At 51.6% G+C, this 26083-nt stretch overlaps 1 protein-coding gene and 1 long non-coding RNA gene across 8 annotated transcripts in view; one reads left to right on the top strand and one right to left on the bottom strand.

Annotated features, from left to right (window-relative positions):
- Positions 1–25233, bottom strand: part of LOC146893367 (E3 ubiquitin-protein ligase RNF213-like) — a 90553-nt gene extending 65320 nt beyond the window's left edge. For 4 of the 7 annotated variants that reach the window (XM_087909672.1, XM_087909675.1, XM_087909674.1 and 1 more), the window contains exons 1-16: positions 25164–25233; positions 22898–23010; positions 17860–18011; positions 15246–15374; positions 10564–11091; positions 10296–10415; positions 9577–9749; positions 8914–9069; positions 7744–7955; positions 5490–5776; positions 4774–5033; positions 3640–3837; positions 2290–2512; positions 1313–1368; positions 481–634; positions 48–212 (exon numbers count right to left, since the gene is read on the bottom strand). In XM_087909672.1, coding sequence (XP_087765798.1) covers positions 48–212; positions 481–634; positions 1313–1368; positions 2290–2512; positions 3640–3837; positions 4774–5033; positions 5490–5776; positions 7744–7955; positions 8914–9069; positions 9577–9749; positions 10296–10415; positions 10564–11091; positions 15246–15374; positions 17860–18011; positions 22898–22994 — 2910 coding nt within the window. In that variant the 5' untranslated portion in view covers positions 22995–23010; positions 25164–25233. The remainder of the gene's footprint in view (positions 1–47; positions 213–480; positions 635–1312; positions 1369–2289; positions 2513–3639; positions 3838–4773; positions 5034–5489; positions 5777–7743; positions 7956–8913; positions 9070–9576; positions 9750–10295; positions 10416–10563; positions 11092–15245; positions 15375–17859; positions 18012–22897; positions 23011–25163) is intronic. The other 3 variants (XM_087909673.1, XM_087909678.1, XM_087909677.1) reach the window with 2 other exon arrangements.
- LOC148120733 (uncharacterized) lies at positions 10396–14837 on the top strand. The gene is made up of 2 exons (XR_015738701.1): positions 10396–10500; positions 14071–14837. It is a non-coding gene; the product is annotated as an uncharacterized LOC148120733 (long non-coding RNA).
- Positions 25234–26083: the final 850 nt, after the last annotated feature.

Here is a 26083-nt window from a genome sequence, read left to right as displayed (position 1 = left end):
CACACCCATGTGCCGTTGGCAGCTTCACAGCTCCCAGGAAGGCTTACCATCATCTCCTCAGGATAGGTAAAGCGGAGAGTGGCTGGACCGGTATAGAAGATGCTTTTTTTAAACACGCTGCACAGCCAGTTTCTTGTGGTGCTCAGGGCCCCCTGGAAGATGCTTGTCAGCAAGGCTTCATTTTCTGTAGCAACCGGTCCCTCTGTGGCACCCTGCGGGCACGCGAGAAACAGATTACAGAATCTGTGGTCACCATCGAGTCTGATGACCTGAGTTTGATCCCCAGAACCCACATGGGGGAAGGAGAGAACTGACTCTCACTAGGTGTCCTGATTTCCACACCCATGCCCATAGGTGCAGTCTCTGTGTCTCTGTCTGTATGTCAGTCTCTCCCAGGTTGTCCTGTCTGCAGGAAGCCCATGCCCTCCAGTACAGCCTCACGGGCTGTACTGTGTATACAGATGTGTGAATCTCACTTACCCCTGCGGGTTTGAGCTGAAGCATTTTACAGACAAGCTCGGCAGACAGGACAGGAACCTCATAGCACTTTACGTAGGTTGTGATGTTGCAGACAGTTTCGTGAAGGGTCAGACACTCGGGTAAGTAGGTCTGTAGCAGGGTCTCCCCAAGAATCCTATCCACAAAGAGAGGTGGAGAAATCATTGAATTAGTTGACAAATGAGAAGACAGAGGGGGAAATAAAGGTTAAATTCAGCCGCCATGTGGGTTCTGAGAATTGAACTCGGGACCTCTGGAAGAGCAGCAGGCCGGGTGGTGGTGGTGCACGCATTTAATCCCAGCGCTCGGGAGGCAGATTGTCCCCCCACCCCGACCAACTGTATGGACCATGCTAGACAGTATGAGCTGCGCCCTCCACCAGTAAGGACTGTGTTCCCCGACAGTATGGACTGTGCTCCCCGACAGTAAGGACTGTGCTCCCCGACAGTATGGACTGTGCCCTCCACCAGTATGGACCGTGCCTCACACTGAGTCACAACAGACCCTTCTCCAGCAGCCTTTGTCAAGCGCTTGTCATAGCCAGGGGAACAGTAATACGTTTGATTTGTCTTCTGATCTGATTTGCTAAAGGCAGGAACGGATGTAACAGGTACAGGGAAGGGACAGAGCAAGGGACCATGGGTAAAATCTCAGCCCTGAAGCTGGACAAGGCATCTAATAGCATGGAAAGCATGGCTTAGTTTCCATCTCCCCATGGCAACAGCACGTGTGGGAAGCTGAGGCCAGCGGGGGCAGCCACCATGCCGCCCAGAGCTGTGTGGAAGCCAAGGCTGCCCTTGGCCTTCCTACTTACGTGGTCTCATAAATGTCCACAAGGTGAATCAGCATTGTAAAAATCTCCTTGACATCCTAGGACAGTGGAGAGAAGGAGGTGTGAGCCAAGAAACGCCTGTGTGCACACGAGCACTGGTGAAGAGAAGGTGGGTGTGAGCATGCTGTGAGTGAGCCAAGAAACGGCTGTGTGCACATGTTCACTGGCTTCGTCTTTCCTTCCATCAACACAGCTGCACTTAGGAAGAATAGCTTCCCATGAGTAAATTCACGGCACAGAATTCCCGCTTGCTGTCTTCTGAGCATGCCCACATGCGCACATGTGTGGAGACTGTGCTCTTATCAGGAACTGTCCACCCTGTTTTGAGGCAGTGTCTCTCATTGGCTTGGAGATCACAATTGAGCTAGGCTGCCTAGTAAGGATCTGCCCATCTCCACTCCCCCTGTGGAGTAAAGGGCAGGCCACAGTGCCCTGCATTTCCTGGTGGCTCCAGGGATTGAATTTAGATCCTCAAGCTTGTATGGCAAGCACTTTACCAAATGAACATCTTCCCAGTCCAACATACACAATTCTCTATATCTAAAGCCGTGTAGGAAGGATGGACGACAGCAGCTATGGGACAAGCTCACACCCTAACTGCCTTGTAGCTCTGCCCAGCACAACTGTTTAAAACACTTAAAATAGAACTTAGGAAAGCTATTGGCTTTCCCAAGTCCTATTTCCTGAAATAGAGTAGACGCAGGTAATCAGCCTATGTCTTTATAGGAAATGTCACCACATCTGTCTAAAAAAGCCTCATCACTCCTGGCTAGATAAACCTCCTCACCTCTAGATAAATCTCTCTCCCTCCTTCACCACCCCCTCATTGCTAGTAGCCCTGAGGGGGTGACACCCCCCCCCCATGATGTGACCCCTCTGCCACAGTCCACTCCCAGCACCTTAGCGGTTAAAGTACTAATGCTCAGACACCACTTGCTGGTCTGGTCCCCACAACACACCTCTAGGTTTTGGTGGGAGATCCTCCCCAGCCCTCGAAGCCGGTATGAAACCCCCTGAAAACAATCCAGGACGTGGGCAGGCACGTGACTCAAGTATTCTGTCGAGTTTTCCAAGTAGGAAGTCAAGCTTCCCAGCGGGACCAGGCTGAACCAGGAGCGGAAGAGGAAGTCATCCACCTGCAGCAGCGCCATCTTAGACTGCATGAACTGGAGAACCCGGCTCCTGAGGAGACAGCACAGGTGCGGGGAGGCTGCAGCAGTCAGAACTGACGTGGAGGGGACAGAAGCAGGAGCTGCAGCGGTCAGAACTGACGTGGAGGGGACAGAAGCAGGAGCTGCAGCAGTCCGATTTCAGGTTTGTGGTCGCCCAGGGGAAACAAAAGTCGGTCAGGAATAGAATGGCAGCGAGGGCAGGGAGGGATTGCAAGGGCGGGGTGGCTGCTGGACTTTTCCCTCCAGACCCGAGGGCTCCCCTTCATCCCACACTGAGAGCAGTGGCAGAGCTGGGTGGAGTTGAAAATTTTGAGGGTTCATTCTCCAATATGGGGGAAAGGGAGGGAATGAGAGGAAGAGAGATGGAGAAGAGGAAATAGGGGAAGAAGAAGAGTGAGGAAGTGGGGAAGGAGGAGAGGGAGGAAGGGGGGAAGGAGAGGGAAGAAGTGGGGGAAGGAGGAGAGAAAAGAAGTGGGGAAGGAGAAGACGGAGGAAGAGGGAAGGAAGACAGGGAGGATGTGGGAAAGAGAGGGAGGAAGTGGGGAAAGGAGGGAAAAGAAAGAAAAAAGGAAAAGTATAGATTTCACACCTAGAATCTAAGTTTTCTACAGAACTTCTGGTAAGGTTTTCTTATCAGAGGGGAGGTCCTGTGTGGAAATACGTTCCCAGTATTGGTCTACTTAGGCCGGCAGCAGAGCCTTCTCTCCAGCAGCGCTGTCTGTTGAGTTACCTGGGCTTGGTGAGGACGGGTAGATGGCTTGTGTAAAATGCTTCATGTGTACATGAGGACCTGAGTTCAGACACATGCAAAAGACACATAGTACCAGCATGTGTGACCCCAGCGGTCCTGTGAGGAGATGGGATGTTGAGATCAGACAGGAAAATAACCCAAAATTAATGTGCCGGTCATCTGGGCATACATAGTCAGGAAAGAAGAGCAGAGACCCGGAAGGAAGGACGCGGACTGGAGTTGCCCTCCGAGCTACACACGAAATAAGTAGGCAGAGGACAGAGTCCCGGAGATAGAAGCCCCTACTAAATAAAAAGCAGAAATGACTCCAACAGGGGACCGGTTGCCCCAAAGTCAGCCACCTGAGGGTCTGGAATTGGCATTGTAAGTGCAGCTATTCGACTCACTGAGTGGGTGCTTTCTCCCGAAACTGTGCGAAAGGGATTCCTCTGAGGCCTGCCCAGGTGTCCTCAGGCTGGCTCTTAGAGTTCCTCCTGGGTGGGGACAGCTGCATGCAGCAGTGCAGGATGGGTAAGGTGCCCAGCCAGAGGTCCATGCCCTCGTTTATGCACCTGCGGCACAGGTTTACCAAGTACGCACGCCATCTAGAAGAGAAAGGAGGCGTCAGTGAGGGGAAGGTGGCCCAGTGCTCTATGACCACCATCTGAAGAGAACAGGGAACTCTGCGTGGCTGGACAGGATCCACACCAGGAAATCGGTCATAAGAAAGATATGGAATCCCAGCCCCACCTTGCAGACCCTCACAAATCCCCGCAGCAGATTCCTGCCAGAGTCATCTCCATCTACACCACACAGCTGAGGAGTATCTTCACAAACTGTGAATCAATCACCTGGGTGTCTAAAACATCAAGCCAAAAAGCCACTGCCCAGGAAGAGCTGCTCAGAAGTCTACATCACACTAGCCACAAGGCAAGGTCACTGGGTGCAAAGAGGTCGCCTCCAAACTCACTGTGACCCTATAGAGAGAACACGCTTTCTAATCTGTGTGGCACAGGCAGAGCTGGAGGGAACACATCCCTGGGGCGTCCACAGATGCTGAGACGTGCGCAGAAGCAATCTGTGTGCTCCTTTACTGCAACATGCCCAGTTTGGCTTCAAATTTATGGACTCAGAGGATTCTCCCACATTGGCCTGTCAAATACCAGGGATCACAGACATGCACCTTGACCCTCAGCTCCATGAGCAGGTGTGGAGTTCATGCCCCAAATCTAGCACTCGGCAAGCTGAGGGCAGAAATTTCATGAGTCCGGGCAGCCTGGGCTACATAGTGAAACTGTCATAAAGCAAACAAACACAAAACAGAAATGGTGCGGAGGCTGGAGAGATGCTCTGTGGTTGAGAGCACTGCTGCTCCTGGAGAGCCCAGGTTGTGTCCGGTGTCCACATGTTGGCTCACACCTGTCTGCAACACCTTCTGACCTCCACAGGCGCCAGGCATGCACATGGTGCACAAACATACGTGCATGTAAAACACCCGCACACATAGAATAGAAAATAAAGAAGAAATGAAGGGGAAATACTTTTGAGGTTTGCTGAGGATGAGGCTCAGGTCACTGTGAAGAGTTTCTGCCGAGTCAGCACTCGGAGTGAGGAGGAAGCACAGCGCGTCCAGGTCATTTTTAGGGACAACAAAATGAGCCTCTTCCACCATGAAAAGGAAGGTCAGGCCCAACTTCAGTCCACTCCTCACAGGGCAGTCGGCAGGCAGAGAGTCCCCGCTCTTCCCTTCCAGGAAAGGTGCCATCCAGGTTTTCACATGCTCCCACAGGTGCGCCCTCACCTGGTCCCGGGAGGGAAAGACGTGTGAGCTCTGCAGGGGACATTCAACAGCTAGGCACTGTGCCAGGGACAGGGTCACCAGTGCCAGGGACAGGGTCACCAGTGCCAGGGACCGGGTCACCAGTGCCAGGGAGGGCTTCACTTGCCTCTCTCCCGGGCTTCACCACTGAAGCACACGGATGCTCAGTCCCCAGCCCTACAGGGTGGAGGTACAGGAGGAGGCATCCTAGGAACAGCCACACCACTGTAGGGTGTAAGGAGGAGCCCAGCCCTTCTGGGAGAGCACAGGACCATGCTGAGGGTGGGGCGCAGTGGAACCTTGTGAGGAGGATGGCATGAGGTCCTCCTGCCCCATTTGTATTTGGCCCACTCAGTCCAGGGGTCACCTAGCCTCTAGCTGGTCAAGGGACACTGCCTGCCTTCTCCAGAGCTGCTGGTGACAGTGGGGAATGGGTACCTCTTTCTCTTCATATTGCAGACTGGACCATGGCCGCCTAGCCCGCCCTTCATGGACCATAGGCACTCGGACCACGGAGAAAAACTGCAGGAACTGGGTCATGAAGCTCTGCAGGTTGATGGCACTCCAGGGCTGGAGGACACTGAAGATGCGGTCCAGCATGACCGCAGCGGCATCCTTCTTCCCTCTCACCAGATCCTTTCTTGAGCCAGCAATGAAGGAATCTAAAATTCTCTGGATCTTCCCAGGAGGCTTCATGCAGATGATGTCGTCATACTGATGCCAGTCTGCGGGGACAAAAGAACCCATGTGGGTGAGCTCCAGATCCCAGAGGCCTGGCCTCCCTAGAAGGCAGAAATGCCGGGGGAGCAGCCCGAGGCAGGAAGGAAGGAAAGCCCAGGTGATCAGCCCACTCTGTCAGCTAGCACAGGGTGCAACTGTGCAGCCCACGGTCAGTAATGTGCAGCCGGGGCTGGTAGCATGCTGCTGGCGTGTATAACGCCTCGGGATGTAGATCACAGGGAGAGTGCTAGCTTAGCATGTATAAAGCTCTGGGTTTAGACACCATAAGAAACTTTCTCAGAGGCCCTGAGAGAACAAAGGGAAGTTGACTTCTGTGGTCCTTGTCCAAAGTGAACTTGGCAAAGCCAATCGAGGTCTAACCCAGAGCCTCAAAAGAGCCGAGGTCGAGGTTTCTGGGGACCTAACGCTTCTTGGTTATCAATCCTAAGGCATCTGTGTCTGAGGAATACCGCTTTCTCATCGCCTGCATTGCTTGATTTAGCTCTGATGACCTTCGTCTTTTTCCCTCTACAAATACTATATGGGTACTCACACATACTCATAAAATAAAAAAATAAAACTCTCTTTAAATTTTTAAAAGACCAACATGAGTAACAAGTCAAATCCTGTCCTTAAAAAAATGATGGGAAAGGCAGGTGGTAGTGACGCACGCCTTCAATCCCAGCACTTGGGAGGCAGAGACTGGCAGATCTCAGTGAGTTCGAGGCCAGCCTAGTCTACAGAGAGAGTTCCAGAACAGGCAGGACTGTTACACACAGAAGCCCTGTCTCCAAAACAAAACAACAGCAACAACAACAAAATCACGGGAGCTTTGGGGACAGTTGAGTTGATGAAGGCCCTGCTGACACAACTGAGAAAGTTGTCCTCTGACCTCCGCAAGCACGCCATGGCATGTGCACACGCACACATACACGCATATGTACACTCACACACACACACACACACACACACACACACGATGCAGGGCAATAGCGCAAGCGCATGCAAACTCGCAGTGAGTAACTAAAATTGGCTAAGACAACCTATCAGAGAACCAAAAGCACAGTAACTAATGACGTGCTCCTAGCCAATCACACACACCAGCAGTGACCGTCAGTTTGAAAAGGACCAACCAGAAACATTCCTGCCGCAGCTTTATTTCCCAAACTCCATAAAAGCCCTGACGTTTTTTACAATAAATAAATTCTGCATTGGAATCTCTTGGAGTCTCCATGTCCTCCCAACCCTGCTGGGAAACAGGGATCGCACAAAGGGAGCACCAACAAGCTTGCAGAAACTACACACATGTACAAATTACTGAAATAAATACTTCTAAAGTTATGTCAATGCTGAGAGCCTGGGTTCCATCCTCAGTACCAGGAAAAAAACCAAGTCCACACTGAGCAAGGGCAGGAGGACGGTCTGAAGAGACTCGGCGGGGATCCACCTGCCTCTCCCAGGTCTGGAGCTGCTTCAACAGCTCCACCACACACAGAGGAAAGGAACCTTGCAGGATTCTGCCTCTGACAGAGGGACAAGAGGTGATTCTGAGCCCCTGTAAGGACATGGGCTGTGAGCCCAGGAAGACAAGGCCAGTGAACAGCAGAACACGGGGGACCAGGGTGCCCTTCCAAATGCTCCAGCCAAATGGAGTTACGTAAGCAGCGTACGGGAATGAAGACAGATGGTGAACATGGAAAAGACGCTTTAAATGTCACTGACAAAGCCAGACCTCCGCCCCTCCTGCCCCACCCTCAGTCTCCCTCTATCCCAGCCAGACCTTGATACAGCTCCTTCCATCCAGCTCCTTGATGGGAGACTTTCCCAGGTCTCTTCACACAGTAAAGGGTTAAGTCAACCCCACTCCCAAAGGCAGCTTTACTCAGCATCAAGGCAAAGGCAGGCAGTGCCAACCAGAGGACCCAAAGACCCAGGAGCTGTGCTGATCAGCTCAGGCCCCGTGATGGCTTACCTCCAGTGCCCAAGCGGGCAGAATTCACCAACAGACTGCGGTTCACATGCTCGCCTTTCTTCTGTGGGGGCTCATAGATGAATTCGTAGTCTACGGCATCCTTGCTACTGCCATCACGGTGAATGACATACTTATAAGGAATGGGTTTATTCAGGCTCTGCCTGGGAATGACCATGCTGCCCTCGACGAGAGACCCAAGCTCACGAAGGTCTCTGTGGAGAAACATAATATGTCATTTACCAGAGGACACATGTCGTGAAGCCCAGCCCCAGGCTACAGTGCGTTAACTACAGGACATGATTTCTTTCTTTTTTTTTTTTTAAGATTTATTTATTTATTATGTACACAGTGTTCACCCTCTATGTGTCCCTGCAGGCCAGAAGGGGGCGCCAGATCACATTACAAATGATTATGAGCCACCATGTGGTTGCTGGGAATTGAACTCAGGACCTCCGGAAGAGCAGTCAGTGCTCTTAACCTCTGAGCCATCTCTCCAGCCCCCAGGACATGGTTTCTTGCCAGAACCCAGAGAAAGGAACCACACTAAGGTGTGGGGGGAAAATGCAGACTCACGAATGTGTCTGAAACATTCATTCAGTCTCAGCAGTGGCAGTTCATGCCTTTAATTCTAGCTTTCATGAGGGAGAGGCCGGCTGATCTATGAGTTCGAAGACAACCTGGTCTACAGAGCAAGTTCCAGGACAGCCAGTGCTAAACAGAGAAACCCTGTCTCAAAAAACAAACAAACAGGCTGGAGAGATGGCTCAGAGATTAAGAGCACTGACTGCTCTTCCGGAGGTCCTGAGTTCAATTCCCAGCAACCATATGGTGACTCACAACCATCTTTAGTGAGATCTGGTGGCCCCTTCTGGCCTGCAGGCAGAAATTCATACAGAACAGAGAATACATTAAAATAAATAAATCTAATAAACAAAAAACCCCACTCATTTTCCACCAATTGTGGTAGGAGACAGGAGGATTACTGTGAGTTTCAAGTCAGTCAGGATTACAAAGTGAGACCCTATTTCAGACAAACCAAAACAGGAGAAGAAAAAGAAAAAAAAAAGCAATGGAAGAAAAGGAAGAAGAGAGTGTGCCCAACTGCTTTGGTCACATGACTACTGATGAGGACAGCACCACCCCCAACCCCAAAACACCCCACATACTCACTTGGTGTAGTTCATCTCGCAAGCATCAGACCAGGGTTCCTTCCCGAGCCCCGCTCCCCCTCTGACACACACTCTGTGCTTGTCAGGGTTGAATGAGAAGTCACGGGAGACAATGGCGTGGAAGTACACAGTGACTCCATCCTCTGGGCTAAGTGTTCTGGGAAGAGGGAGAAGGAAACACCAGCTGCGGGGTGTGTGCACACATGCAGGAATAAGCACACATGCACAAGAGCACATACACACAGACACACACACACACACACACACGCACACCAGGCTTATTTCTCTGATGTATGTCGACACCCTTAAGTACCAGGCATTCAGACTCAGACATAGCGCCCCCAGCAGGCTGCTGCTTCTCCCCAGCTAGTAAGGAGCACATCCAGCTCCAACATGCTAGTGATCGTGGGGGTGGGGTGGGTTAGGAGTCTGGACAGTGATGGCTTCATCCAGGAGAGCTCCTTAGGGTCACATTGACTGTGAGGTACCCGGGGACCAACAGGAAAGAGGTTTGGGACTGGTGTCCCAAGTGGGCCCACCCAGGGCTGCCCTCCCAAAGATGAATGTGCCAAAGGCACTGAGAAGAGATGCAGGCTGGGCATGACAGGAGCTGCATGGCTCTGGCAGAGCTGTAACACAGGCGCTGCAGGAGGCCACGTCCCACCTCACTGTAGCCTCTGGTGCAGCAGCCTTCTGGTTTCTCTGCTCCTTTTGGTTTTTCAAAGCAGCTGCATCATTTCTGTTCTCTTCTGACTTCTTCTGATCTTCTGGCTGAGTGTTCGCAATCTCACCCGTGTTCCTCCCAGTCTCAGCCAACTTCCTTTTCAGGTTAGCTTTCTGGAGCAAACAATTAAATCCCAGTGGTTAAGACATGTCTCACAGCAGCCGGGGCCACAGCCGTCCTGGCTCAGAACTGGGCAGTCTTCTGGTCGGCTTCCCATGGCTTGCAGGAGCCCCTCTTCAACCTTGGCCACAGCCTCTCTATCTCTTACCAACTTCCCTTTTCTCTGAGAACAGGCTCACCACGTTCTACCTTAGGGCCTGGGCTCATGCCATTCCCCATCAGGGCACTTTCCGTGTCTGTGGCTAAACCCTCACTCCTGGATTCTATTCCCACAGCACCTCCTCGGGTCTCACCCAGCCACCCAAGAGGAGGGACACACCTCCTCTCAGGACCCTTATCAGACCCTTTGTTTCCTCAGGGAACTTTCTCCTTTCCACCTCTGTCTAGCATAGTCCCATGGAGACTGGCTCTGCCTCCCAGATGACATCGCCATAAACACTGGGCAGCTCATCGAGAGATGACGGGCTGAGGAAGGACCACCAGGGCAGACAGACAGGAGCCCCGCATACTGGACACCTCTTGGCAAGTCAAGTCTCTACCTGGTGTTGGTGCTTGGCGGCAGCAGAACTCACAGCGGATGGTTTCTGTTTCTGACCATTGTCTCTTTTTTCTTTCCCATCCTTCTCTGGATTAGCTGCCTCAGCTGTAGCATCAATTGGCTGGAAGAAACAGATCACCCAAACCCTAAGTCATAGTGATAAAATGAACACTGACTCTGTGGCTTCAGTCAGTACCAGCCACAAGGTGAGTAACTCAGAGGGGAGCCCTGCCCTGCCCACTCCCATGCCACCACGCCCAGCGGCTCACCTCTGAGGCGGCCAGCACTGCAGTCACAGACCCTTTTTCCTTGTGTTCAGACTTCTGTCCCTTAGATTCAGGCAATGGGGTCCTCTGGACAGCATCAGTAACCTTAGCGGGGCCTTTGCAGGCAGAAGGGGCCGGGCCACAGGGCCCCTCTTGAGGCAGGTCCTTGTCCACTGAAGCTTTAGAAGTGCTGAGGCCCTTAACTTCTGTGTGGTTACTGGGATCAGGGCTCCTCTGGGTCCCACCTCCGATGCCACTGTCTGTGCCTGTCCCACTGTGACCCTGCAGAGGGAGGCTGCTGCCTGAGGCATGCACACAGCCGTTCTCCATTGGCATAGTCACCGTGTGCCCTGACTGGCCAGGCTGGCTACCCACACCAGCCTGCTGGACTTGGTTCTGGGCCAAGGCTGAGTCCTGGGATCCAAGGCTTGAAGGCATATCCAGACTCCAGAGGCCAGAAGACGTGGAAGACAAGGAACCTGCCTCTGAGGAAGTGGTCCTCTGGTTTCTCTTCCTTCTCTTCTTTTTACTCTAAACAGAGAGATGTTTGTTTTCCCTTAGACTCCATACCCCCAGCACTTTCCTCCAGGTTTCTATCCAAAACCTCAAGCAGGTGGAACTGGCTGTCCAAACCACGCCTTAGATCTATCATACCAACACCTTCTTTGTTTTATTATTTTGTCTATGAGAATTCTGCCTACATGTGTGCTGGTGTCAGAGAAGGAGGTGAGCGTACACATGGGTGCTGGGAATCGAACACAGGTCCTTTGCAAGAACAAGTGCTCTTAATCACTGGGTAAACATCTTTAGCTTGAGCAGATACTAACTGAACAAAAGGAGGGGGTGGAGCCAAGGAGCAAGTGACAGGCAGGGCCACACACTTCCTTCTGCCAGAGCCTGAGCCTCCCTTGGACTCACTTCTGATAGGATACACCTGGGGACCCTTTTAGACATTAGCAACATTCACAGGCTCTCCACACATGACAGCTTGGCATCACATGGCACAAAATGGCAGTGAGTTTAAGGACGAGAGTGAGAAGCAGCGATTCCCTGGCTAACCCAGGCAAGGCTTCCCACCTCAGTAACTTGGCCAGAACCTGAGGAGTTTTGCTTGTCAGGACCCCAGAATCAGGATGTGAAGCCCTGGAAGGTTGACGGAGACCCTGCATCAGGTGACTCAGGACGCCTTGAACCCCGATAAGAGACAAGGGCCGAACATAGACCAGCTGGACAATGAATTACACTAGCTGAGAAAAAGGAAACAAAAACCGGGGTGCATCTGCACCAGGGTGAGTCCCCAGAACCCGCAGTGATCCTGCACCTCAGGTACTTCAAAGAGCGAATTCTTGGCCTGAGAACCAGCATCCTCGACTGTGTGCTACGAAACAGAAAGCGGATCTGGAGATGTGGCTCAATCAATGCAGTATCGGCTGAACACGCACAGCGTCCTGGCTTCAGTCCCCGGCACCCTTAACCTGGGCACAGCAGTTACATTCCTTGGAAGTTGGTGGCAGGAGGACCAGAAGTTCAAAGTCATACTCAGTCAAACTACATAGGGAGTTTGGAGGGGAAAAAAAGTTTTCAGAGAATAAATTGAAGGGAGAAACAGGTGCAAGCCACTATGCCACCTGCCCATATTCTCCTTGCCCCTTGACCTTCTGCCATGTCCAAAGTTGGAAGCCTGTAGCAGGCTTCATCTTTGATGCCTTTCCTGAGTCCACTCCTCCTTACCCTACTTGCCTTTACCCTTCCATGACTAAATCAGACCCTTCCAGCTTGGGTCCTGTTGGCCCCAGATGTTGTTGGGACCATTTGTGGAGATACACTCGACTCCAGATCTTCCATTTCATGGTTGGCTGAGGGATGTAAAACTACAGGTCGGGCTGGAGAGATGGCTCGGCGGTTAGGAGCACTGGCTGCTCCTCCACAGGACCCAGGTTCAGTTCTTAACACCCACAGGGCAACTCACAACTGTCTGTAACTCCAGTTGCAGGGGACCCGACACACACATACAGGCATACTTGCAGGCAAACATCAATGCACATAAAATAATTATAAACCAGAAGAAGATGGTGACAAAGAACACAAGCTAGGAAGGGCCTTTCGGCCATACTCAAACAGAACTTTGCCTCTGGGGGAGCAGGAAGTCATGAAGCCAAGGTCTGCCTTTGACTGCAAGACCCATGAGGCAAGCCTCAGAGACAAGACCGCGTCCCGGCTTCTGTTTTCCACGAACCACCTTCTCCGCTCTGGCATCTTTCCAGTCCTCCCTTTGGGCAAACTGGCACCACCTGAGGCTTGTTCTGGGCTGGGCTCCTCCAGAGCCATAGGGCGCATACCTGACCAGCCTTTCAAAGATGACTTTCCTCAATTGTACAGATGGCACATCTGTGAGACAAGTCCTGGTACTCAAGTGTCTACCAGAGGAAGGTTCTGCAGGGGGGACACCGCCACCAAGTGCCGTCCCTAAGACATATGTTAGCCCTGAGGCACGGGGGCCAGGTATCCGAGGGCACACAAGCAGCAGAGAATCCTGGTCATCGGGCCACAGAGCTGCCTGCAGTCCCCACGGACAGCCACATGCTCCGAGAGACCCAGTGAAGACTCCATGCTGTCCCAGTCCCGTTTATGTCTTCTCTGAGTAAGGACACAGTGGTATCTGGGTGCGTTTCGAGGACCTGAGTTCCTGCCCAGCTCATGACAGTCTGGTCAGGTTACCCTAGATGGTTTACTAACCCACCACGTGCCTCAATTTTCCCTCTCGTTAAGTGGAGACAGATGTCCCTATGTCCTAGGGTCATCGTAGAGGCAGACAGAAGAACAAAGCAGGTCTAGAGTTGTTGAGGTTACAAAGTGTCATCATGTGGCTGTGACCAATTATCAACGTAGAGGTCTTAAGGCACTCTGCAAGCTCTCTACACGAGAGTGTGTGTCCACTGTCCCCTCTCCACCTCCCTGTGATGTGGTATGTCCTTCTGTATTTGTTGCTCTTATTGGTTAATGAATAAGCTGCTTTGCCCTATGGCAGGGCAGAATATAGCCAGGCTGGGACAGATATGGACAGTAGGCGGGGTCAGTGAGAAGCCACTTAGCTGCCAAAAGAGACAGACGCTGTAACCTGGAACCTTACCTGTAGGCCACAGCCTCATGTTGATACACAGATTAACAGAAATGGGTTAATTTAAGATGTAAGAGCTGGGTAGGGACACATTTAAGTCACTGGCCAAACAGTGTTGCATTTAATATAGTTTTGTGTGATTATTTGGGTCTGGGTGGCCGGGAAAGGAATAAGCAGTCTCGGGTTACATCCCTGCTCTGACATCTCCCCGCTCTCAGCCATGTGGTGCAGGGAGCGGGGCTCTGCTCGTGCTTTGGGATGAGTCCTTGTGGGTTATGAGCTCACAACACCAATTCCTATTGCTTGGGATGCTGCTCCTGACGTCAAGGGTCAGGCTCCCAAACCATCACAGCTCATGAGGTTTGAAAGAAGCTTTTTTTTTCCTTCTGTAGAGGCCACCATAAGAAGCATCCACTCATTCCCTGAACAGTGCAAGACAGGTAGACGTGTGGAGGCCATAACACGGGGGACAGGTCCAGGGTGATTAATCACAAATATTGGGAGAGTAAGAGGCATCCAACACCTGAAGTCGCAGACAGAGCCACACATGGACCCTTCATCCTCAGCGTCTGGATCAAGTCTCACCCCAGGACACCAGCGATGTGAGCAACCAAGTCCCTTCAGCCAGTTCCAGCTGGCCGCTCAGTGGTTTGTAACCAAAAAATTTCCAAAGGTTCAAATGGTCAAATAAACATTATGTGGTCTCTTTACCTAAGTCCCATTCTGCTGATGACACAAATGTCAGACACAAATGTCAGACTCCTACAGACAAACATGGTACAGGAGGCCCCTCATGGCATCTGGTCCCTGACTTCAGACACCTTAGCCCAGAACTGCCCCCTCCCAGATCTGAGCCCAAGCTATGACCCTGCCCGGTCAACATCCCCAGTCTTGGCAGTCACACCCTAAGTAAGCCTGCACTGCCATACCTGGGGTGGTATAATGTTCTGTCTCTTTTAAAGACAAGCCATGCCCACTCCCTTCCTTCTTGCAGCCTCAGACCCACTCTCTCTCTCTCTTCCTGTCCCCTCTCTGGGAGAGGCTGCCAACTCTCTCCCCCTCTCCTCCTTTCTCTCCCCCACCATGTCTCTCCCCCCTCCTTCTCCCCTTTTCCTTCCCCTCCATAAGCCACCTAATAAATGTCCAATTTTATTCTGTATGGTTTGTCTATCTCTGTGCCTCCCACCCACCACCTATCCATTTGTCGCTGCCGGGGACCAGTCACCTTCCCTGCTGCGTGATCTCTGGGACTGGCTGCTTCCGGGTCCCCAGCAGTCCCAGAGACTCAGAGCATCTGTGTCTACGACCCGCCGCCTGCCCACACCATTCACGGGGGACCAGCTAGCTGCCACATGGCTGGGGACCAGCCACCTTGGTTTGGGGACCTGCCACATGGTCTCGACCCTGCAGCAAGCTGCCGGGGACCTTCAGCAAATCCATTACAGGCGGCTCAGCTCCTCAGCAGTCCTCAGCTATCTGAGCCAGTCACTTGGAGTGTGGCAGTGACTCAGCATCCAAATGCTGGGGGGCATGGGGGTGTGATTGAATAACTGTGCTCTCAAGCTACCTGCTCAGCATCCACGATCTCAAGCCCGGCTGTTTCCTTCTTCTTCCTCTTTCTGGGAGAGCACTGAGAACCTTCTGGGCCACCAGCTGTGTCCCCTGAAGCATCTACAAAGACCACTGGGTCCACTTCCTGTTGAGACAAAGACCACCTTCATACAGGGGAGGGTTATCTCCTGCTCTGCTCCTGCAAGATCCAAAGGAGCTTCCACCTCAGAAAAAGCCCAGGAAGGCCACTTCCTTACAGGGACCAACCCAGCTCTCCAGCATCTTTGAGAGTCTGGCACCAATGGCGGAAGGTGAAGGGACACTAAAGAAGGGCTCTGAGGGTGTTCAGAACAAGTCTGTGTGGTGAACTGATGGGCAGGTACACCAATGTCCAGTGTAAACAAGCGTGGGGCTTTTGTCTGCTTCAGATGGAATACTTCAGGGATACTAGACAGGTAGGTCACCAAAGAAAGACCCAAGCCAGATCTCCAGAGCCTGGCCTCTCAGAAGACACACAGATGGAGTACCCGCCCCCTGCAGTCAGCTCTCACTACCTCACATCGAGCAGCCTGGGAGGAAGAACTAGTAGGGCTTTTCCACACAATGCACCTGGCACCTGGCACCTTCCCTTCATGCAAGACGTACAAACCCCTAGCCCGAGAGGAAGCGAAAAGTTAGCAATGAGCGCCCTGTTAGTTAGCACGAAGAAGCTACCCATAGAAAAGACAGAAGCAGGTTGCCAAAAGGTTTCCTTTCCTGATATTAAATGTCTCCGCTGCTGAAGCACACCAAACCAAGCTGAATTAAGAATTAAAAGTCCAATGGGTGGTAGTGGTGAATACCTTTAATCCCAGTCCTCGGGAGGCAGAGAAGAACCTCTGTGAGTCTGAGGCCAGCCTGGTCTACAGAGCAAGCTCCAGGACAGGCTTCAAAGCTACACAGGGAGACCCTGTCTCGAACAGCAAGTGCTCTTAACTGCTAAGCAGATTCTTCTCTCCAGCCCCCAGTCCATTTTAGAGTGACCAATTCTGTGAGATTCAGCAGTCATGGTGCCATTGGTCACCACCTCTCTCTAATAGGTTCCCGCTCTCATCAGCTGAAAGGTGCAGCTCCGACCAAATCATGCCCCTCCTCTTACCTAGTCAGAGGCAACACCAACCCCTCTTCCTGAGATGCACCTACTTCATAGTTGGTATCCGGGAACCATCCACTGGAGTGTTGCTAATGTACACTGTCTGTGGTGCTGGTTCAAATCCAGACTCTTGTGCATACTGGATGCACTCTGCCCTACGCTGCACCTCCAGCACAGGGATTCTCTAGAACAGCTTCACTGTTCTCTCTCATTTTGGATAGCCCAGCCTATTGTCTTTGCGACTCTGTGCTTTCTGGGTAGAAACTGCGTGTTACACAACGAAGAATCCCTCGTGTGTGGGCGGCTGCTCATGGACCACTTCAACATTCTCTCTGGGAGTCTGGTTTTTGTTGGTTTTACATTTTAATTTATTATGATTATTGTTATTTTTACTATTAGTTTATGTATTGGGTGTTTTTTACTGCATGCATGCATGTATGTGCGCTACATGTATGCTTGTACCCATGGAGGCCAGAAGAGGTATCCAATACCCTAGAAAGAGTAACAGACAATTGAGAACCACCATGTGGGTGCTGGGATTTGAACCTGGGTCCTATGGAAGAGCAGCCATTGCATTTAACTGCTGAGCCATCTCTCCAGTCACAATGATTTATTTATTTTGTTTTGTTTTTTGATACAAGGTCTCACTTTGCAGCTCTTGCTCTCTTGGAACTTGCCCTGTCAACCAGGACTGGCCTTGACCTCAGAGATCTGCCTGTGTCTGCCTCTCCAGTGCTGGAATAAAAGGTGTGCAGTCACACACAGCTTAAGATTAAGTTTTTTAAAACAAATTTTCCAAGTTTTTGACAATGATTCCTTCAGCTACTTTCTTTCCTCTAATTCTGAAATACAAACTAACTGTCCCTTGGGCTTGGTTTGATGTTGATACAAAATCTTACTCTGTTACTATGTAGCTGGGGCTGATCTGGAACTCAGCATCCCGTCTCTTTCCAAACTCTGGAATGACAGGATGACAGGCATCAGGACACCCAGCTGCTTGCTACAGGCACCTGGTTAGGAGGAGGTTGAGACAGAGTCTCACAGTGGACCAGGCTGGCAAGACTGGCCTTGAACGCTCCATCTTCCTGCCTCTGCCTTCTGAGAGTTGAGCTCACAGGTAAGCGTCACCGCCACATCCAGGCCACGGTTTTCCCAGGCTGCACTTCCTGTGTGCTGTCATACTGAGGCTTTCTAGTTATTTTAAGATTTTTTTTCTGGTGACAGATAGACAGCCTTTGGTTTGGACTTCTTCCTTTCCCTGCGAGGAGATCACACATCTGTTCCTCTGAGTGTATTCACACCCTAGAATCTAGGGTTTACTCCCGTGTCTTCTCCTCTGTTCTCTGATAAGATCGGAACTCACTGGTTCTTTTGTTTAGTGACTGAGAGGTGACCAACCCCAGGAACCAAGGAGATCACATCAGGAAACAGCTTGAGGCAGGACAGAAGGTGCGAGAAGCATGTAGGCAGGCAAAGCAGGTGTGGCTGTCTCGCTCACCATTTGGATGGTCCAGGAGGCATCAGACTCCTCTGGGTTCTCCAGCTCCTTGCTGGAGCCTGGGGACTCCTCCTCTTTCCGCTCTTCCCCCTGCTCAGTCTTCCCCTCTGAAGCTGATGCCACCACGAAGACTTCATTGTTCGCTGAATCTGCTGGGGCAAGTGAAGGTATGATCACACCAGGGAAGAGCAGCAAGTTCCAGGGAGGGCAAACAGGACCCCTAACCCCACCAATATCCCCTGAGAGCCACCTTCTCTGAGGCCTTGTATGCTCTATCTGCTCCCAGATTTATAGGGTAGGACCAGAGATTACAGAACCCAGGGGACAAATAAGATGGAAAAGCAAAACAAACTGCATGGCCCGAGTGCCCACCTGCTCCCAATGTCTACACCAGTGGATCCCCCAGTGCGTGCAAGACGCCCGCAGCATGACTTGCTCCCCAAACACAGCCAATCTTTCTTCAGGAGGTCACCCTACTCCAAGGCGCCTTCCGAGCAATGGCTTGGGGATCCCTGCCTTGCCTATCTTGCTGGATGACACCTAGAAACTTCAGCACAACTAGTTAGAAAACCCACAAAATGCCAAAGGAACCAGACACGGAGTCCAGCCTCCATGTGACCTAGGGTAAGTATGGATCCGTTTGGTCAGTGATTTATCTCCAGTAGCACTCCTGTCTGGCTGCAAGCTGCAGGAAAACTGAAAACAGTCCCCGCAGTCAAGGACAGAGGTGTGGAGAACAAGGAGGGCACCAGCACCAATGTCTAATCCTGAGGACTCCCACTGGCTCCTCAGAGAAGCCCCAGTCACACCCACACACTCACACAGATTAGGCAGCTTCAAAGCCCCCAAATTCTGTGACAACTGCTCAGACCCTTGTCTTTCTCTCCTCAAATGAGTCCTGTCTCCCTGTGTCACCCAGACACTTGCTAGTTTTGTTTTACTCCCTGCTGTGGCAGAGGTCAAGGACATGGCTGCACCTGAATATAATCCAGACATGACCTCTGAGGGGTGGTCGGGCTGCCCCCTGAATGGAATCCCCAGCCAGAGTTCTGAGGGGTCCTCAGGCCAGCAATGCCCAGTCACGTGTCTCAGTGCTGGTGACATCAGACACACACCTATCCAGAGCTGTGTCCCACACACTCACTTCAAACGTCAAGCCTGAGTCTGAATTTTACTTACAACGTCTGCTTCCAAACTTGGCTGTGTCTGAGCTCGGGCTCTGCCTCACACGCCACATGCTGCCTGGAACCTTCTTAGCCCGGCTTCCTAACTGCTCCCCAAGGCCCCAGGCTCCTGTGGATCCACTTCCTCCCTGAGCCCCTACCAATCCCCTTCTCCCCACACTGTCTGCTCACTGCCGTCCACATGCAGATCTGGAAGGCAGGGACACACTGCCCAGGTTCCCACGGGAGCACCCAGTGCCTGGACACAGGAGAAACTCAGGTTCTGTTGAGTAAGAATGCTACCTAACAGGCTGATTTAAAGATCATCTAAATGGCCAGGAGACAGAACGCTCCTTTAATCCCTAGCAGAGGCAGGCGGGTCTCTCTTTGTGCCAGGCCAGGCATGGCTGTACAAAGAGATCCTGTCTTTAAAAAATCCTCTAAATGCACATACATACATGAACATGTACATATAACAGGTCTTTCTTTGGACCCATAGCTCCCATATAATGACACAGACTTACTATATATGAAACCTTGACATTAGCCTAGACTTGTTCCCAATTAGCTCTTAAAACTTAAATTACACATTTATATTAATCTACATTCTGCTACGTGGCCTCTTCTCATTACCTTACATCTAAACTCCTCGTGTCTGACTGGTGAATCTCCTATGTCCCGGACTCTTTCCCAGAGTTCCCATTTCCCCCGGGAAGTCCTGTCTGTCCTTTCCTGCCTAGCAAACAGTCGTTCCACATTTTAGTAAACCAGTCAGAAGGTGCCTTCGGCAGGTGAGGTAAAACCAAGACACAGCTTCACACAGTGTACAAACAGATTATCCGAACATCTCCCCCTTTTAGTCCAGTAAAAGGTTCTTCCTTTAATATACACGCGCATATATACACACACACATATATACATGTGCGTATGTACACATTGGCAGACATATTGTACACATACATTACAAAGACACATACATAAATACATATACATGTGCACACACATGAACTCAAACACATTTACAAAGACACACATAAACACATACATTTATGTGTGCATACACACACATGCTTAGACATATACATGAACTCAAACACATTTACAAAGACACAATAAACACATACATTTATGTGTGCATACACACACATGCTTAGACATATACATGAACTCAAACACATTTACAAAGACACAATAAACACATACATTTATGTGTGCATACACACACATGCTTAGACATATACATGAACTCAAACACATTTACAAAGACACACATAAACATATACATTATGTGTGCATACATACACATGCACAGATAGATACATGCACACATACATTTACAAAGACACATCATACATGTACATGTACAAAGTCACACACATGCTCACACATACAAGTAAAAGGGAAACGCTGAAGAGACCGCAGTCTACACAGAGCAGCTCCTCCTTATTCACAGCTGCTGACTCGTAATAAATGGGATTGTGAGCTTTCTCCATCCACAGCTCCAGATGAAGGTGTCCCCGCTAGCCTGACCAGCCACACCTGGCATCTCTAACCTAAGAGACGAGAAGGACCAATAGGCACACGGGAGGGCCCTGGCCTCCTATTTCTGAGAGGCCAGCAGATCCAGCTGTAAACCCACCTGCCCCATTCAGCCGTCAGCCTGAGAGCAAAGCTGTGGATGAGAAAAGAGCAGGAAACCCCACACCTGAACCCCAAACCTCTGCTGAGCTAGGGGCGGGGCAGGGACTGTGGATGCCAGTGAGGAGGAAAGCAGCCAACCTTCCCACGTAAAACTCAGGCAGCTCAAAGTCAAAGGAACACAAGGAACCTTCACCCCAACCATGCTAGTCTTCCCTGATCCTGGGAAAGAACCAGAGCCTTGCTCAGCAATTCCCACTTCCCAGCACCCACCTGAAAAGTTTCTGCACCCTGATAAACCTCTCTGCTGATGCAATAATCTGAATCAGACCAAATCAAACTGAATTAGAAAAAGCTCAGGTTTAATGGATACCAATCCTCCCAGAGAGCTTTCCAGCAAGGCAGAGAGGAGCTGGGGTCATTGTTTGGTGGGCTTTTTCGGGGGTGGAGTCTGGATTGAGGGAACTCCCAGAGGTAAGACACTTGGGATGGATGGAACTTCCACAAAAACATTCCAGATTCTTTGAATATATGGATGCCAGGGGCTGTGCTGTGGCCTTAACTCAAACACCAGCTAACAGTAAATTCTGCACTGGAGGAGGCCAGAGAAGCAGCGGAGGCAAGGTGGGCACTCCGCTTGGGATCCTAGGGCCCCTCCCCATTCTCCTGGCAAATGCATTGGCTGCTAGCAAATTCTGTCAATATGCTGACCCAAAATAAAAGAACAAAGAACATGGTGACCACCAGATGGCAGAAGATAAATGTGAACTTGTCCCACAACTTCATAATATTTAGCTATTTACCATCCCGTCTATAAACCTGTGAGCAGAGACTCCTCCAAGGAGCCACAGCAGCACCCTAAGGTTCCCTCCACACTGAAGCCAGCAAGACCTGAACCGCAGGCCCAAGCTGCACAGGGTTCAGATTCTGACTATGTGACTGGGTAAGTTCCCTCTTACTGGTGTGGACACATTGAATGAATCTCCTTTTTCTGCCTCTTTACTGTAGGAGGTCCTTCTGTCTGTGTTGCTTTTATTGCTAATGAATAAAGAAACTGCCTTGGCCTGTTGATAGGGCAGAACTTAGGTAGGCGAGGCGGGGGCGGGGCAGGAACTGGACTGAATGCAGGGAGTTGGAAGGCAGAGAGAGAGACGCTTTGAAGCCACCGACAGAGTCAGACTACCAAAACTTTGCCAATAAGGCACTGTCACCTGGCGATATACAGATTAATAGAAATGGGTTAAATTAATATGAGAGTTAGCCAATAAGAAGCTAGAGCTAATGGGCCAAGCAGTGGTTTAATTAATACAGTTTTCTGTGTGATTATTTCTGGTCTAAGCTAGCTGGGTGCCTGGGAAGAACAAGTGGCCCCTCGTCCTACACATTACTTTCTCTTTAAACATTTTTAAAAATTGTGTGTGTGTGTGTGTGTGTGTGTGTGTGTATTTTTTTTTTTTTTTTTGGTTTTCTCAGACAAGGTTTCTTGGTGTAACAGCCCTAAATGTCCAGAAATTAGCTCTGTAGATCAGGCTGACCTCGAACTCACTGAGATCCGCCTGCCACTACCTCCTAAGTGCTCTGATTAAAGGCATGCGCCGCCACCACCCAGCTTAAAATTGTACATTTTTCTTGTATGAATGTTTTGCCTGCATGTATATCTGTTTGTCACAGGTGTGCCTGGTCCCTGCGGAGGTCAGTGGAGGCCATCAGATCTCCTGGAACAGGAGTCACCCGGGGCTGTAAGACACTTTGTGGGTTCTGGGAACCCAGCCTGGGTCCTCTGCAAAAGCAGCAGTACCCTCAGCTGCTGAGCCATCTCTCCAGCCCCTCTGCTTTCCGCTTGCAGTTTGGTTCCTTTCATTGGCTTATTGAGAATGGGTGGTGGCAGGACCTGGCTTGGGCACAGGTTGTGACTCACAAGTCTGGAGACAGTGATACTTCACGGTCACCCCTGAACTTTGAATACCCACCCTCCACCTCCCCGTCATGCTGGACAAGGCTTCCATCCTCGGGGTCTCAGTCTCAACAGTGGCTGCTCTTTCCTGGCAAAGGCTCTCACCAAGAACTGAAACCAAAACCAACTTTTCTTTTAAAGTGGTAGGCACCTGTAGCCGGAACCAGAGCAGCCTGCTCTGAGGAAAACACAAGTTCTCAGGAAAGCTCGGCCACTAGTGCCCACCGGAGAAGGAAGGGACCCTACTCCATCCTGGAGTCCCACTGTGCGCTCCCCACCTCACCTTGTACAGGAGCTGCAGAAGACAGTTTTGGTCCACACTGGCTGCAGAACCTGGGTGACTCCTCCCGGGATACATGCCCGCAGTGAGGACACTCCATGCTGCTACCTGCAGCCCTGCAGGACAGAGAGAAGTGGGGCTGGAGCAGCACAGTATAAAGCTCAACCCTGTCATGTGACTCCCGCCCACTTCAGTTTCATTTTCTAGGAAAGTGATGTGATTGGGACCAGGAAGATTCTGAGTAAACTAAAACCAGCCACAGACCTCCCTATCCAGCTCCCCACTCAAGCAGGAAGTCCCAGCCCCCTGCTGCCCCTCCCCTGCTCCACTGTCCACCACCATAGCTCAAGGAAGCTCAAAGGAGGCTGTGAAGAGAAAGGGGACTGGAGGAAAGTGCGCTCTGCAGAGCCCCAGCCACCTGAGAATGTCTGCCCTGCTGCTGGGTCTTTCATGTGCCCCCCACCCCTTCCCCCCACAGGCAACTGAAGGTGAGGGTGGAGGCCTTGCTGGAGACCAGTTTGGAGAGCAGGAGGCCAGCCAGTTCAGATGCTCTCTTAGCAAAGGGTACCAAACCAGGGCAAATTAGGTCACAGGTAGTCTGGGCCAAGGATAGGGTGGGAACCCTGACTCCAGGCCACTCCAGGGAGGGATGGGGACCAGCCTCTCTGCTCTTGGCCTTTGACCTGGGAGCCTGTGGCTCAAGGGAAGAAATCCAAGCACACCAATCACGGTCACCCTTCAGGGATGGCTGCCATTGTCCACCCTGAAGGGGCAGGCGCCAACCCAGTGGGCTCCAACTCCACTGTTCCCTCCTGCTCTTGCTGCTGGCCCCTCCCTCCTCCCAGCCCCTGTCCTGGCAGCCGCCTTTGCCTTGATCACAGTAAGACCTGTGATTCTAGATGCTTTGTTTAGCCTATACACTAAATAGGGGGTGCACAAAATTGGGCGTAGTGTAATGTACTGGTAACCCCAGTCCCTGGGAGGTAGAGACGGGACAATTTGTAGTTCAAGGCCTGACAGAGTTACAGAGGACTCTTCCTTAAAACCAAAACAAGCTGAGCAGTGGTAGCACAGGTCTTTAATCCCAGCACTTGGGAGGCAGAAGCAGGAAGATCTCTAACTTTGAGACCAGCCTAGTCTACAGAGTGAGTTCTAAGACAGCTAGGGCTACGAAGAGAAACCTTATCCGGAAAAACAAACTAACAAAATGAAAGTTCTGCTTCTCAAGTTGGGTGTGGTGCCCTCTTTGGAAGTAGGTAGATTGCTGAGTTCTAAACTAGCATGGTCTACATAGTAAGTTCCAGGACAGTCAGGGAAACGCAGAGGAACCCGGTCTCGAAAAGCCAAGAAGAAAAGGAAAGAAAAGTTCTGCTTCTCAAACCATGAATGTCTCAGATCTGAAACCATGCCTTAGAAGTGTATTTTGGGGTGGTAAGTTATCTCCTACCACATTGGGGGGGGGGGGTATCCTGAGTCAAAACACCTAAAGTCAGTTCTCCAGTGCTGCTCAGGAAACTCGGAAGCACCTCAGAGCTTCAGCTAAGACTAGGGACAGCCCCGCAGAAGCCAGCAGCAAGAGGCTCTTCCCGGGGTCTTGGCCCTGAGACTAGACTAAGAAAAGCAGATGGGTTTGGACAATCGCGTTCTCACCGCTCACTGCTTGCCGCGACTCCAGCGACAGGGTAGCCTCCCCAGCCTCCTGACCCCAACCTTGACCCGGGGAAAGATCAGCGCCCAGGCAGCGCTGGCTACTAAAAGTTCTGGCCGCAGTTGGTGAGGGCGGATTCCGGGGCAGAGCAGCAAACCCGGGACTGCTTTGGGCTTCCTGGCGGGGTTGGGCAGGGCGAGGACTGCCTGAGTGCTGGGGAGCAGGGCAGACCTAGTGGCCCACAGCCCGAGAGTTGATAGAGTCGAAGCTGCAGGGTCGGACTGAACCCGAAACTTGGAAAATGGTCGAAGTGGGCTCCCGCGCATCTGGACGCCGGCACCATTCCGGCAATGTGACCTCAGGGACCATGCACCACCCGACCCAGATCCCTTAGCAGGACCGGCACACAGCGAACCGGCATCTGAAGCTCCGCGGGTCGCCCCCCTAGGACTCTTGACCCGTGACACTTTCACCCTGCCCGGTAGAACCTTGTATCCCAGTCCCTGGGGACCCTTGGCGTCCCTGAGACGCGCATCCTAGTCCTCGCGTCACCGTACGGGACTTGCATCCCGCTCCCAGCCCCGCACCGCCGCCAGGAACCTGAAAACCTCTGGTTCGCACCTGCAGCGCCAGTGTTCCCGCGCCGTCCCTCAATCTCTGGCGCTCTCGTGCTGAATCACGGGCCCGGCGCCGCCCCTTTGCCTCCCAGGCGCGCTTCCTGGCGCGAATTTCTTCCCGTTGGCGCCAATCTAGCTTGTCTTCCGGGAGGCCACTACAGCCGAGGTTCGCCCGTGGCCCTCGGATGTAGCGTCCATGCTACTACGTGTACTACGGTACTAGGCCTGCACTACAGGACCATTCCAGAGCTGGGCAAGGGCCTGGAGATTTAAACACACAAAGACACACAGGCAGAGACACGGGTCATCCTTGAAACAACTGTGCCCCTTTATTGTGTATCAGAGCCTCTTATTTATGGATCCTTAACTCATAGCCACACCCCAGCCAAACCCACCAGAAACCGCTCCCCTGCCATCAGGAACTCCACAAACACAGGAAAACAAGGTGTTTTGCTCAGAGCAGCTGCAAGCATAGCAAGTTGATTGCAGGAAATTCAAGGTCTGAGTCCACAGCCCCCAACACTCGGAATCTCACTCGATTTCTCACCAGGGTTTCCCAGAGTGCTCCAACCATAGCAGTATGAGGAGACTCAGAGCACTAAGAGGTGCGAGACTCCAGGTACGGACTCCCAGCACCTTGGACAGTGTCCAGGACCTAGCTCAGCTAGCTGAGGCCACCCTCAGGCCTGAAAGACATGAGGGAGTCTACAGGGACCACTGTCTACAGGTATCTAGGATAAAAGTGGAGATCACCAATCCACCAACTGGAGGTCCACCAAGGCCACTGGCGGTAGTCACTGCTAGTGAATCTCACATTCGTGGTCCCGCCCCCCAAAGCTTTACATTCTAGCAAGTGTGGGCAGATCAAGCGTTTCTTGGGTCCTGGAATTGTGTAAATAACGGGGACAGACCACGGAAGTCTAT

This window comes from Myodes glareolus, chromosome 9, assembly GCF_982192425.1.
Source record: "Myodes glareolus chromosome 9, mMyoGla1.1, whole genome shotgun sequence".
NCBI classification, from domain to species: domain Eukaryota; kingdom Metazoa; phylum Chordata; class Mammalia; order Rodentia; family Cricetidae; genus Myodes; species Myodes glareolus.
This window is presented reverse-complemented; position numbering and strand designations above follow the sequence as displayed.